At 43.0% G+C, this 15,120-nt stretch overlaps 2 protein-coding genes across 2 annotated transcripts in view; one reads left to right on the top strand and one right to left on the bottom strand.

The window, feature by feature from the left end:
* The window catches only part of Kif15 (kinesin family member 15), a 55,739-nt gene extending 44,849 nt beyond the window's left edge, over positions 1–10,890 (bottom strand). Inside the window, 4 exon segments of the mRNA XM_038323023.1 lie at positions 2,331–2,407; positions 5,602–5,785; positions 6,260–6,302; positions 10,817–10,890. Of these exon segments, the coding sequence (XP_038178951.1) occupies positions 2,331–2,407; positions 5,602–5,785; positions 6,260–6,302; positions 10,817–10,835 (323 nt within the window). The 5' untranslated portion in view covers positions 10,836–10,890.
* Positions 10,891–10,995: 105 nt separating this feature from the next.
* Kiaa1143 (KIAA1143 ortholog) lies at positions 10,996–13,532 on the top strand. The gene is made up of 3 exons (XM_038323208.1): positions 10,996–11,152; positions 12,301–12,445; positions 13,040–13,532. The coding sequence occupies exons 1-3, from the start codon at positions 11,045–11,047 to the stop codon at positions 13,252–13,254; spliced, it is 468 nt and encodes a 155-aa protein (XP_038179136.1). The 5' UTR covers positions 10,996–11,044; the 3' UTR covers positions 13,255–13,532.
* The last annotated feature ends 1,588 nt before the right edge of the window (positions 13,533–15,120 follow it).

Genomic DNA, 15,120 nt, shown 5'->3' with positions numbered 1-15,120 from the left:
AACAGATGCTTACCTCATTTTTTTATAAATAGCTACAACAGTATGTTATGGAGACAGAATCTTCTAGCATAAGTTATTCAACCAGAACCAAGTAGACTTCTCTTTCTAATTTTTGCTAAATAATGTAGCAATTTTGAAGTTCTCTGCCTGGAAAAGATATTTAAATGTCTATTTTAATTTAAGGACTGCACCTGGTGGAGCATGCCTTTAATCCCAGTACGAGGCAGAGGCAGGCAGATCTCTGAGATCTGTATGATCACCCAACCAATAAATCACTTGATTATCTCCAAGTTCTACCCACAAATATAAAAACAAATTTGATTAATATATTAACGAGTGAATCTTAGCATAAATATTCCTACAGAGCTGGACATAATGGTGCACGCCTTTAATCCCAGTACTCAGGAGGCAGAGGCCAGCAGAGTTTTCTGAGTTCAAGGTCTATATGTTCAAGTTCCAGGATAGCCAGAGCTGCACAGAAACCCTTCCTCTAAATAAATACAAATAAACAAGCAAGTAAGCCAGCCTCCAGAGTCTCCAACCAAAACAGTTCTGAAGACAGGCAATCTGATGCAACTGTGGCTATCTCAAAGTCATTTTGAATTTCACCATTCAAATAATCTATGGAAAAATTCTCGCTGCTATGGGAAGGCATGAGAGAATAGCTTTCTACCTTGTGTCTTAGAGTGAAACATTTAAAGGACCCTAGCTCCAAGTCTCCAGATGTGAGTGAGCACACAGTCTACAGAAATCAGAACATGAGACAGCACCACTGCCCAGACAGAGGGCAACAGCAGGTTACAAATGGTCTGACCCGGGCAACAGGAAAGGGCAGGCTCTTTGGGGAGCAGGGCGGAGGTAAAGACAGAAGGAGGGAGGACAGTAAAATAACAATATGGAGGTCTGAAAAAGCCATAAGGAATCACACTATTATCTACTTAAAAAGACTACAATACATGAAATGCCATATATATAACTATATATAAATAGATTACCTAACAAAAACCTAAAATCCCAATATCAGACATGACAGCATGAGAAGCCCTCTTTTGAGTTGGGGAGCAGGGGTGTCCAAGAGACTCCCAGAACATACAACTATTGCTGTTGCCCTTGGTTACCCTCGAAGCGATGGAAGGTCATTCCCTATTGCTGAAGACACCATTCACTTGAGAACAGGCCCAGAGATCTCCTCCCTGTAGACGGGATCTCATGGTGCTGGAGGGCACACAGAAAGGGAACTGCACATTAATACTTTACAGCTAATATGTTTCTCACAGTGATACCTATTAATTCTGAAACTATTTTACATGTATCCTAAGGCTGAATAGGTTAATAAAGGGATGACAGGAAAAGGTTTATTACCAATGGCAAGGGTAATAAACAAGAAAGAAAGGCTAGAATAAACCCTGTGGTTACTGGGTCAGAGCCAGACATCAGTATAAACCCATGTTTAGCATGGTATCTACATGAGCAGATGATACAGAAACAATTCCAGATCTCTCTGCTGACACAAGGGTATGTACATATATTTCCTAGCCCTGTCTGCTGAGAAAGCCTCAAAGCAGTCACTGTCCAATAGCAATAAATACACCTCAGGGGCCAGATCTTGGTTTCTCATTACTATTTTCCAACAAAAGGAACCAGGGTTTTAATGGTTCTAGAACGAGTTTAGGAAAAATATAAGAGTTTGGAAAGTTGGGTAGTGTGATAAAGCAAGAAAATTGCTCAAAAATCGAAGGACAGACTATGTCAAGTGGGTACAGAAACTTCAAAAAGCTCCCAGTGACCAAGGATGGAACAAGATGAGCAACATAAGACTATAGCACAGGATTACAACCCAAAGTATAATATAAATATACATGACTACAGATTATATAAATGGACGAATAAACAAAACAGACAAACCTTTCTTTCAGAAAAATTTCAAATATCATTCTTATCTCCAAGAGACAAAGCTCAACCCACTCACCTTGATTGCCCAGGTCAGGCTGACCTACAACAGGCATCTCTGCAAACCCAGAGCCTTTGCAGGGACAGAGCAAAAGTCAGAAAGACACTGCACTGTCAGTGGCTCTGAGCCACATAAGGTGAATGGTCTCTAGGCTGGGAAAGGAGAAAAGATTCTGTACAGCTGCCCGAAGGAATGAAGCTCCAGTAACAGCTTAACCTAAGCCCAGTAAGATCCATGCTGAACTTTTGACTTAAGAGAATTGTAAAATAAACCGGTTATTTTATGCCACTAAAGTTTGGGGTGACTTATTAATGCAGCAACAAGTAGGAACTACTACAAGCACTATCATACCTTTATATGTAGACAGACAACAACTTACTATGCAAAGATGGTCCCATTATAACCGCTCATGCAAGACGCCACAATGCTTTTAGCCACTGTTGAGAACACAGACTCCTACAAATAATAAGCACCAAACATGTTAAATAAAAATACTTCTAATCTACATCTCATGATATAACAAAAACTGAGTGCTTGGACTTTAAGACCCATGATTCCTTGAAGTTTGCATCTACTTAGGAAAAACGGGTAAAACCATAAAAGACGATAAAAGGCAGAACTACAGATACCGTTAGGTCCATTAACCCCCAATAAAGTCAAGACTAAAAGTGTGTCTCCTGCTTGGGAGCAACACGACCAGGGAAAGGTTCTGAGAGACCTGACACAGTGTCAACTTTGTGGTTTCAGCCTTATCAATTTCTATAACACAGTTTTACTATTTTTAAAGTGTTGATATTGTTTACAAATGCATTTCAATTCTTCGGGTGTACATACATATTTATGTACAGATGTGTGTACGCATGTGTTGGGGTGCAAATGACACTGTGGCTGTTGCTCCTCCAGTGCTACCCACTGTAGTTTTTGGTTTAATTTTGAGACAAAGTCAACTCAACAAGTAGACTAGGCAGGCTGGCCAGTGAGTCCCAGTGATCCATATTTCTGCCTTCCCACCACTTGGATTACAAGTGTAGACCACCAATTCTGCCTTTGCTCATACATGGAATCTCAGGATGAAACTTGGGACCTTAGTACTTTAGTGATTCCACTATCTCCCAATCATTTCAGTTTTTTTAGTAAAAAAAAAAAAAAAAATTCTATTAAAAAAAAAAGCAAGCAGGGCATAGTGGTGAAGACTTTTAATCCCAGCACTTGGGAGGCAGAGGTAGGCAGGAGTTCAAGGCCAGCTTGGGCTGTAGTGAATTCCAGGACAGCCAGAGTTATACAGTAAGACCCTGTCCCAGGGGAAAAAAAAAACAAAACTCGCAGGTGACTGGAGACACAGCTCAGTAATTAGGAGAACTACAGGTTGCTCTTCCAGAGGACCCTACTTTGATTCTCAGCGCTCACATGGCCGACCCATAGCCACAGCAACTCTAGTTCTCAGCGCTCACGTGGCAGACCCACAGCCACAGCAACTCTAGTTCTCAGCGCTCACGTGGCAGACCCATAGCCACAGCAACTCTAGTTCTCAGCGCTCACATGGCCGACCCATAGCCACAGTAACTCTAGTTCTAGTTACAGAAGGCACTGGACACACACATGGTGCACAGACATATATGCAGGCAAAATGCCCACACACATAAAATGGAGAGTTGGCTCAGTGATTAAAAGCATGCATTGCTTTTGTGTATAGGTTTGATACCCAGAATGCACATGGTGGTTCACAACCATCCATAACTCCAGGTTCAGGGTATCTGACACCCTCTTTTGACCTCCAAGGACATCAGGCATGTGCACACAACACACACATACATACATACATGCAGGTAAAACACTCAATACATATAAGAAAAACATTTTAAATGCATGCATCTAAATTTTACATATCACATACAAATATTATTTTGTTAGCACAAAATTCATAGTTCTATATTTTCTTCACTTATTTTGTCATTATTTGTACTAAAAGTATTTTTATTTTATTTTTACTTATAGGTATATGCAGTTTATCAACAGTTCAAGAATTCCTAAACCCACACTGTCCGTAAGCTACGTGTGGCCACTGAAAGCCTGATGTAGGTTACTAGTCCAAACAGAAATGTTGTATAGGTGTGAAATACATAGGAGATGCTCTTCAAATGGGAAATACCTTTGTTTTTTTTGAGACAGGGTTTCTCTGGTAACTCACTCTGTAGACCAGGCTGGCCTTGAACTCAGAGTTCTGCCTGCATCTGCCTCCCAAGTGCTGCTGGAATTAAAGGCGTGCGCCGCCATGTGGCCAGGAAAATACCTTTCTGATAGCTACACTAATTACATACTAAAGTGGTCTTTTGGACATATTTATTAAATAATATACAACTAATAATTAATGTTGTCTGTCTCTTGTCTGCCCACTGTGCAGCTCATGTTATATTTGCATTGACTATCAACTCCCTAGCTGAAAAGAAAAAAAGATTTAAATATTTTACAAAATAAGCAAACAAATATCAAGTGTATAATAAAGACCTCTGAGGGGCTGGAGATTTGATTCATTCAGCAGAGTGCTTGCCTAGCATACACAGTCCTGGGTTTGATCCCCAGCACCACACATACCAAGCATCACGGTGCACGCCTGCCATCCCAGCACCACACACACCAGGCATCACGGTGCATGCCTGCAATCCCAGCACTCAGGAGCTGGAGGTCATCTTTGCTACACAGCGTGCTCCAGACTCCTCTGAGATACACAAGATCCTATCCCAAAACAAAAATTAAGGCCTGCAATGTCTGATACAGTAACCATTAGCTACACGTGACTAACTTGAATTATCTAACATACTAGCCATATTTCAAATGTTTAAGAGTCACATATGGCTAATGCACACAAGTAATCAAATTTTAAATTTTATTTAATTTTAATTAAATTTAATTCACCACATGGCCAGAAGTTACTGTAGTGGGTCAAATATTAAACATTTCCACCACTTCAGAAAGTTCTGTTAGACAGTGGTATTAGACTTTAATTAAATTGGATTTAATTAGAAAAGCAGCTATCAAACTGCAGTAGTGGCACAGGCCTTTAACACCAGTACTCTAGAGGCAGAGGTGGCAGATCTCTGTGAGTTAAGGCCAGTCTGGTCTACTAAGTGAGTTCCAGGACAGCCAGGACTACACTGAGAAACCCTGTCTCAAAGCGGAGAAGAAAAACAAAAAAGGGATGGAAGGAAAGAAAGCAAGCAAAGCAAAGCAAAGCAAAGCAGTTGCTCCCATAACCGTAACCTTCTTTATGTGGGTTCCGGGGTTTGAACTCAGCTAGCGAGACCTTTGAGGCAGTGATTTTATCCACAGAGTCATTTTCACAAGCTCACAGTCATCTTAAATCCTTAAGCTGAAAGTGAACACTATTTAGGGATTGTTTAAGTGGCTTGGAAATCTTCATTTATCTTCATCAGTATGTATAAAAAGAAACATAAAGCAGCTTTGTGTGATTCTTGGACAAAGCTTGAAGAATAAAGAAGACAACAGCTTAATAAAATTAGGTTAAAACATTTATGGAAGTTTTAGCTTTCTTATCTGAAATCTACACAACTAAAAAGTGACCAAGAATTGAATTCCAACAATCAAAGCCTCATATCTTCCTAATGAAAGGGTAAGTTTCCAATGGCCACTACCTGAGTGGTGTCCATGCCTGCAACATAATCAAACACAAAGGTCTTGGGGTCTGGGTTGGAGTGCAGCCGGAGCGTCGTCGGGGAGAGCACAGACAAGCACAAGCTGTGCTCTCCATCTGAAGGTCCTGGGCCCTCTGCAGGAGGACGAATTCTCACAAAAACTTTGATGGCATCACCTTCATTACTAAGACCAAAACAAAAAGGAACAGGTGAGTTTGCTGGGGAAAGGAGACTATAAAAACTGAATCTCAAATTGCCTGTCACATTACTATAATAGTCCAAGTCTTAGGCCTACGCCACTGAAATTTACTCCTTTTAAATTTTCACATAACTCACACCAGATTTATTTCCCAGCAGATACCCTCACACACCTTTACTGGAAATAGAATCGAAGGCGACTACTTCACGGAGCCCGGCACCGCTTTTCTGCGACTGCCGCCTACTAGTGCCTATTAGTAAGTAGTTCCTTCCCAAGGAATCATCACGTCATTCACTCCATATTTTTGCCGGGAACTGGGAAGGCATTGGGAAGTATGCGATTGTCCTCTACTTCCAGCTGGTTGAAGACAAGCTAAACTTTGAACTAAGCATCTCTGACCACACTAAACAGTGATCTACTATACCCTTCGTTTTCCTTATCAGCAAGACTTTTTCTTACCTTGGCTGGGTGGAATGAGAATTCGTCCCATTTCGTAACTCAGCTAGAAAAAGAAGATAAGAGATCTGTAAGGATAAAAGCACAAGAATAAAACTAAAACTCTTACCTCAGGAATTAGGCCACAACTCCTTGGAGACTGACCTCAGTAACTTAACATGTCTTATACAGACATCATGGTACCTAAGTTCTAATAAAAAATGATCCACACTTTAAACTTTCCTAGCTAACAAGACAGTGAGAAGCCTGCATCCCTGCCTATCTATCCCAGTCTGGACCCCACATGAATGGCTCACGAGACTAAGTAACTTTCTACTCAACTACTATAAAACTTCTCCCCTCTCTCTGCCCTGGTCTCCCCTCGAAAGCTGGCCTAGGGAACTGACATGCTGTCTTTTCCTTTTTTTTAATAATTTATTTACTTTTATTTCATTTGCATTGGTATTTTGCCTGCACGTATGTCTGTGTGAGGGTGTTAGATCTTGGACTTAGAGACAGTTGATAGGAGCCATGTGGGTGCCGGGAATTGAAGCTGGGTACTCTGGAAGAAGAGCCAGGGCTCTTAACCTCTGAGCCATCTCTCCAGCCCGTTGTCTTCTTACAACGTATCTAAAGAACTTCTCTGCATACTTTTGTGAACTGGGAGAATTCTTTACCACCTGTATCATTATTTTTCATGGCATACAAATGGTTATATGCCATTTCATATAACAAAATCATTAAAGGTAATTATAATTGCATTTATATACTAACTGCAAAGCCTAGGCTGGGTGACAACAAAGGACAAAAAAATCCATCATGGAAATCTTTTCTTCAGTTATTGATGCTCCTCGACTTTCTCAGATCCCTTATATCCACAACCAAATCTTGGCCTCATTTCTCCTCCCCATGCTACCCCAGTCCATTATACTGGTAACCATATCCAGTCTCGTGAGTTCAAATGCTAGGTATGCATCGATGATTTTCAAATTAATAATTAATTAGAGACAGGGACTGTTAGTAACAAGACTAAGCTATCAGCCAAGCATGTATAATCAATACAGAGTCTCTGTGTGGTTATTTGGGAGCACGCTGGTGGAACAGAGGTGACCAGTGGTCCTGATGATAAACTCGGCCCTATATGGGGTGCCGGATATTGCAATTTCTTTTACTGGCCACTAAAGAATGAAACTCACAGACATGTTAAAGAATACAATCTAAGACAATCACAAGAGACCACGAAACACACCACTACCATTTCCTTCCCCCACTCAAAAAGAGCACACAACCTCCAGCCAGCCTACTCTTCTCAGGGCCTCCCTTTCTAGAGCCCCTGGATCGGGGGGGAGCGTGTGAACACACACACTCTATGATCCATTCCAACCAGCTGAACGCGAATGCCACTTCTCCCACCACCTGTCGGGCCAACACCTGACTCCACTGAATGTCAGACCACAACACAGACAAAATTCCCACACCTTTCTTGGCTCTGTCCAGCTTCAAAGAACCTGCTGTTATATTACTATCATAACACATATTATTCTTCCACCTTATAAAGCAGACCTCAGGGAGTGCCTGATCCACAGTAACACACAATAACCACCTCTGAATGAACGAGACCAGAACAATAATGAGTTCTACGCACAGAAGAACTAAAAGCAAAACGTTATCACAGAACTTTATTTCTGGAGATCATCCCTCAAACCAACACCTGAGAAGCAGGAAACAGACAAGACGACCAACCCACCACACCTCTGTACACAGTTCTCTTAAACGCTGGTGACAAAGAAACAGCACTTCTGTACCTGGGCAAAAGTGAAAAGGAAGACAGACCAGGACACAAAAGGAAGGCTTTCATGTTTCAAAAGCTGAACTCTTGAGTTCACACTTTGGCTTATCCTTATGAACAGAACACAGGCTTTCGGTCTGTCAGCCATGACGGAGTAGCAAGGACGCGATGTACTTGTTCTAAGTGACTAGGAAACGCGAGTTCTGCGACACTGGACAGCAGGCAGCACAGAAAAGCCATCGTGAGAGGAAGAAACGAAGGCAGAGCCTTGGATCACAAGCCACAGTGCAGGCGGGAGAATCCAAGCAGAGCTCGCTTATCTGGCTGAGCTGAGGAGAAAGTAAATGCAGCTAGACTCTGTGGGACAAAACACTGGAGAAGTTTATAGAGAGAGCAAGCTCTGGCTCTCCAGAGATCTCCTAACTACCCAGACATCAACAGGCATGTGTGTGCAAGTTTTTAGTAAGTTAAAGTTAAGTGGATCCCAAAAGAAAATTCTTACCCGTCCCCAGTCCACCCCCAAATGCAAAGCTACCTGAACAATGAGATAAAATGAAGAATTTCAGGGAGGAGGCCAGGGGTGCACACCTTAAATCCCATCATGCCATTGGCAGAGGCAGAAGGAACTCTGAGCTACAGACCAGTCCGGTTTCTACAGCAAGCACCAAACAGACAGAACAATGCGGAGAGATCCCGTCTCAACAAACAAACTGCAGAGAAGTAGGCAGCTATGCACGATTCCTAACTGAAACCTGACGGGATGTTCTGAGAACACAGGCATTCTGAGTTCATCTCTCATTTACTCAGCCACTTTGTTGTGCTCCCTCTTGACTCAAGGTTAACGGAAGTATATAGCCTTATTAGATTACCATTCTCTGGATAGTTACTGTAATTTTTTCAATTTTGAGGTCATCGATGTGGCTGCCTAAAAACATGTTAAAGACTATTCACAGATATTTTATTCATGTTAATTCGACCTAGAAACCCAAGTTCAAAGAGAGAGAGGGGGAAAAAGCCCCTCAAAAACAGAACAAATTGTAATATGCTCACCTAACAGAACACCAGAGAGCAGTGAAAAAGACCTAGCTGCCGCTGCCTACCACGGAACAGGCACAAAATTTCACAAAAGTCATTACGAGAAGAAAGAACATATGTACCAACCACATGAGCTTCGAGAATAGATAAAACTGCTGAGTGGTGATAAGAAGCAGAGTCCTGGCAAGGCTGAAGGGTGCTGACCACAGGAGCAGCTCTATTCTAGTCTATGGGAGTGGTGGCAGGAGGATCAGAAGCCCAAGACCATCTCTGGCTTCACAGAAATCTTAAGACCAGTCTGGGTTATGTGATACCTGTTTTTTAAAAGGATTATAATAAATACTGTGATGATACAGAAAACAGAATGAGCATTTAAGATCCATAACATACCCATTCGTATGCTTAAATTCCCTTAACACCAAAAGTGACAGAGGAAAAAGACTGCTTTAAACTGAGAAAAAGATCACACTGGATTGTCCAGATAATGGTGTAATAGACTTAGAGGGTAAATTAAGCAACTAATCAGGAAACAATTAAAATTTGACAAAGAGGTACAAACATGAACACTATTGTAAAATTCAAACATACAGTTTCACAATTTTCTCAAGTATCTCCTCATTCCACTCTCAAATCTTAAAATCAGCCTTAAAAAACAGATGGCAGCACCCGTACACAGCAGTTCACGACCACTCAGAATGCCAGCTCGTGGTCTCCAACCACCCTCCCAAGGGCAGGCACCTTGACACATATACCATAATTAAAAATAAAGAATTTAAGAAAGCTTACAGAATTCTGCAACACAAGAGGTGGCACTTACATACAGTGGAGGTGGGGGATTAAATCAGTCTCTTCCGAATGAAAAGAGATTGAGAATGTGTATCAGTCTACCCATAAAACTGCAGGTCCCTTCTCCATGGTTTATATCCCAGCCATTCCAAAACCACTAACTAGAAAATTCAGAACTAAACAAATCGTAAGTCTTTTATTTATTTATCTTGAGACAAGCTCTCAATATGAAGGCTGGCCTCAAACAGCCTATTCTCAGTAGCACGTCCTTGCTACACAACTACGTTTAGCCAGGGTCTTGGCCACACTATATACCGCACTCCTAATAGTCTCAGCCTTCTGTTATGAGAGCAACTTGCTAACTGACAATGCTTGCGTGCAAGTGACTTTTGGAAACTAACTCTGTCACACTGTAGCATTTCTCTCACCGTAGCGACTCATGACAAAAGGAAAGACGGCTCTAAGAAACCCTTTCACATAACTTACTATTGTACATTACCACAACTGCTGTACTTTATTATCAGCTTAACTCTGAGTATACTAGATTTACAGAGCACAGTTATCTATCTATAGGGTTCTGTGTTAGGATGCAATCCTGGTTTCATGAATTCACGAAGTCTTGGCGGATGAAGTGGGAACTATTGTAAACAGACGGGTTGCAATTCGCTTTAAGAATCCCTCCTCTGAGGGCGGGATTCCTTTCCCTTCGAGAAAGTCGGAAACGTGGGAGCGCGAGGGTCCGCCCTCGGGACACTGACACAAGAAGCCAGCAGGGACACATCAGTGTGCGCAGCGCTGGAAAGGGCGCGCAAGTGAGCAGGGGCCGAACCCGGGCGCCTGCGCTCTGCGTGGAACTCGGATTCCCACCGTGCGCGCCGCCGTCACTCCAGCGGGCCGCCTTAGGAGCTGCCGTCCGCTGACACCGGGGTTTGCCAGCGGCCATGAGCTCACGGGGCAGGCTCACGACTTACCTTTGCAGCCCGGGGCCATGGCGACCTCCGTGCGGATTCGCGACCGCCGTGGCCGCTAGGATCCTCCCGCCAAGATGGCCACGGATTTGAATTTGGCGCCGCCCACGCGTCACGCCCCCCCGATGGGCGTGTCTGGGTGACGCCAGCGTGCGCAGACGTCAGAAGTGCGCGCGGGCGACGGCGCCTCTGCCCTGCTGGCTGCGGTGGGCGCTTTCCGTCCGGGCCGCCATGAGCAAGCGGAACCTAGTGTCCTACGTGCGGCCCGCCGAGCCCGCCTTCCTGTACCGCTTCAAGGAGCGAGTCGGCTACCAGGAGGGGCCCACCGTCGAGACCAAGGTGAGCCAGCCGGAGTCGCGCCGCGTCGGACCCGCGTGCCCACGCCACTTCCGGCTCCTCGGGTCCCCCACTCGAGACCGGGCCAAGCCCCGGCCGGGCCTCGGGCCCCAGGTCTGGTCTCTCGTGCTCGTGGGGTCCTTACTGTCACAGTGCTGCTTTTGGAGATGACCTAGCCCTCAGGAGCTTAAGACGGCTTCCCCGTCCTTTTCTTTCTCACTTCCGGACCTCACTTTACGTGAGCAAGATGATTGACAGCATCGTCCCTTTTTCACGGAGGCCACTTTTTTAAATGATTCGAATCTGGAGTCTTTTGGGGAACCTTCCAGGATTAGGAGCAGAATCTCTGCTGCTGTCCAGGCTGAGTGTCTCAGGATAGGGCGATGGAACAGTACTCATCAAAGTAGTCTGTCCAAAAAAGACGGTAAACAGTCTTTCTTGTTGTCTAGGAGCTATGCACACGTCACACGTGCGGTTGTCTTCTAGAGGATCTTTAGTCTTGAAGGCAACATAAGTAAGGGTTGGTGTGGAACAGCGGCGTGTCCTGGACAGTGTGAGAGACAAAGGAGGCAGAGGAGTGGAAATAGTCACGGACTGCCATGTACTCAAGTTTAGAGTCTGGAGGGTGTGAACGTGTTGAGTACAGTGTACTGCTTGAGTATTACAGCATTGTTTATGTACAAAACCTTTTACATAATTATTTGTGTGTCTTTGACGAGCAATTGATAAGGTATCTACTAAACTGAAGCGGTTAGGATATCATGTAATATATCTACCAGAGGTAGGAGAAAATAAGTTTTACCTGTTGTTTTCCTTACTTTGGTGGCTTAACTGGTGAGGCCGAGTTGTGTTTGTCAGGCGTTTTGTTTTTTGTCAAATTCAGACAAGACAGAAGTGAAAAATAATGATTAGAAACGAAGAACCGGAGTAGCTGGGCACTCCCTTGAGTGGGCTAGGTGGAAGTGAGTGCCACTGGGCATGCCGGGGTGACTGGCAGGGAGACCTGTGTTGTGTGTGGAGAAGTTAGGCTCTTTGGAGTTAATTCACTTTATATTCATTTCACGGATACCCATTCACTTTAATAATTGTTGTCACAGTGGCCGTGGTTGTTAAAGGTCATCAACCTACACATTACACTTGATTTTCTGTAGAAAATCCAGCCTCAGCTCCCAGATGATGATGGGGACCGCAGTGACAAAGAAGATGAGCAGCCTCAAGTAGTGGTTTTAAAAAAGGGAGACCTAACAGCTGAAGAAGTCATGAAAATTAAAGCAGAAATAAAGGCTGCCAAAGCAGGTAATGTCCAAAAGTTATCTGATTTTCTTTAGCACTTTAAGGAGCATAAAGTAGGGTTTTTTGTTGTTATTGTTTAATGATTTGTTTCAATCATTAGCTATGGTGCCATTTGTGTAACCTTGGGCAAGTTCCCCATCAGTGAAATAGAGACAATAAATGGTCCTTCCGTAGTGTACTGTTTAGTCATTTAACAACATAGGTCAACCAGTCAGCAAAGATTTGTGTAATTAATTAGTGCTGGAGTGTAGTGTGTTATGCAGTACACTTGTATTCATCCTAAGCAGCTGTCACATTGTTTAGGGAGAAATACTGTGGTTCCAAATACATTTCAGAGTAAACCCTGAGGACCTGGACGACAGCTCAGTGGTGGAGCACCTTCTTAGCATACGAGACCCTAAGTTCAGGTGTCGCCCTCATCTTTTCTGTCATCAGCTGGGGACTAATAATATATGGGACACGTTAGTGAGGTTTTACTGAGTGGTGGCTAGTGTTGGGTACGGTATAACCAGAAGCAGTAGAGCAGACTGAATAGTCAATGACGTCCTTAAGTACAGTGTCTGGCTTCTCCAGCTTTTCTTCTCTTTTTTGTCACAGATGAAGAGCCACCTCCAGCTGACGGGAGAATCATGTATCGAAAACCGGCTAAGCGTTCCTCAGATGAAAAGTGTTCAGGTTTAACAGCAAGCTCCAAGAAAAAGAAAACAAAGGAAGATGACATAGATAGGCAGAGTCCAGTTAGAAAGAACTCACAAAAGCAAGTAAGAAACAGCAGTCTCCTTTCTTTTGACAATGAAGATGAAAATGAGTAAGTATAAACATTGTGGACTTGGTTTCCTTCGAAAGCCATGAGGTATTTTTTAAAACATTAATTTTCCTATATCTTAAAAGTGGCATTTTCCCCAAGTACTTCAGGTTCATTACAGAAAGCCTCAAAAATACAGAAGACAAACTTGAAATAAACCCATCCAATAATGCCCCTTTACTGGAAATGCTAGACATTCACTACTGTTAACATTTTATTACCTCCCACCTGTGGGTATGTATATATGTAAATTATATTTTTAAATAAAACTGAGATTGTCGTATATGTTCTTTGTCCTGCTTCTTATAATTACAGTGTTAGAACTTTGTTGCATATTTTAAAAATCTAACATCAATAGCTCATAAAGAATGTTATAATAGATGTCTTAATCACTGTGAAGTTGATGTAGAGACACCATACCCAAGGCAACTGTTATAAAAGAAATCATTTAATTGGGGGCTTGCTTGCAGTTTGAGCTTAGTCATCCTAGCAGGAAGAATGGTGGCAAGACAGGCATGATGCCAAAGAAGTACCTGAAGGTACATCCTGAACCACAAGGGGGTGGTGGGGGAGGGGTGGGAAACATGACAACATGCAGAGACAGACTGGCATAGGCTTTGTTTTTTGAAACAGGGTTTCTCTGAGTAGCTCTGACCATTCTGGAACTTTGTAGACCAAGCTGGCCTCAGATTCAGAGATCTGCCTGCCTCTGCCTCCCAAACACTAGGATTAAAGGTGTGCTACACCACAGTCCACTGGCATGGGCTTTTGAAACCTTAAAACCCACCCCCAGTGACATACTTCCTCCAATAAAGCCATATCTTCTACTCTTTGTAATCCTTTCAAGTTATTTCCTGGTGATTGAGCACTCAAATATATGAGCCTTTTTGTAACTTTTTCATTAGTAAAACCTTACTTTAGATGAAGGCATGGATATATGCCTGGCTGAAAATACCTTCCCAAGCCAGGTGTCCCACCTCCAGAAACGGTCCAACATGCACACGAGGAATTCCAAGGCCCACCTGGACTACATAGTGAGTTCCAGGAAGCCTTATATAAAGAAGTGCTACTGAAGGGATTAACAGTCTTCATTTTGGGATGATCTTTTTTTTTTTTTAATATTTATTTATTTATTATTTATACAGGCAGACCAGAAGAGGGCACCAGATCTCATTACAGATGGCTGTGAGCCACCATGTGGTTCTGGGAATTGAACTCAGGACCTTTGGAAGAGCAGGCAATGCTCTTAACCACTGAGCCATCTCTCCAGCCCCCTGGGATGATCTTTTAAGGGGTGGCTTTTTCTGGGTTTCTCTGTGTAGTCCTGGAACTCACCCTGTAAACTAGGCTGACCTTGAGCTCAGAGATCTGTAAATCCTAAATGCTGGGATTCCCAGCTCAGGATGAATTTCTTTCAGTGTGGCAGAAAATTAGTGGTAGAATGGGAAGCTAAAGAACATTGAACACATCTAAGATGTTTGTTGGCCTAGTCAAGGGATGTACCTTATTATAGGAAGGAAAGGTCAAACTGTAAATTTCCATTCTTAGCTGGAAGTGATGATATATGCCTAGACGCCAGGGACTCCGGTAGCTGAGCAGGGAGATTTATCACAGGTAAAGACTAGCCTGACATAGGGATTAACCAGATCACCCTAAACTACACAGGAATATCCCATCTCAAGACAAACAAGCAAACTAACACATAAAGCCCACTTCCATAATAGTTTCTAACTAGCTCTTATAATTTTTTTTTTTTTTTTTTTTTTTTTGGTTTTTCAAGACAGGGTTTCCCTGTAGTTTCTAGAGCCTGTTCTGGAACTAACTCTTGTAGACCAGGCTGGCCTTGAACTCAGAGATCCGCCTGCCTCTGCCT

This window comes from Arvicola amphibius, chromosome 3, assembly GCF_903992535.2.
Source record: "Arvicola amphibius chromosome 3, mArvAmp1.2, whole genome shotgun sequence".
In the NCBI taxonomy this organism is placed as follows: Eukaryota; Metazoa; Chordata; class Mammalia; order Rodentia; family Cricetidae; genus Arvicola; species Arvicola amphibius.
Note: the sequence above shows the minus strand (reverse complement) of the source record. Positions and strands in the feature narration are given on the sequence as shown.

What these genes read in the sequence shown, in the direction of transcription:
- Kiaa1143 (XM_038323208.1), top strand. Translation starts at nt 11,045, where the DNA reads ATGAGCAAGCGGAACCTAGTGTCCTACGTGCGGCCCGCCGAGCCCGCC. An exon ending in GGCCCACCGTCGAGACCAAG is followed by an intron (nt 11,153 to 12,300) that starts GTGAGCCAGCCG and finishes GATTTTCTGTAG; the next exon opens with AAAATCCAGCCTCAGCTCCC. An exon ending in AATAAAGGCTGCCAAAGCAG is followed by an intron (nt 12,446 to 13,039) that starts GTAATGTCCAAA and finishes TTTTTGTCACAG; the next exon opens with ATGAAGAGCCACCTCCAGCT.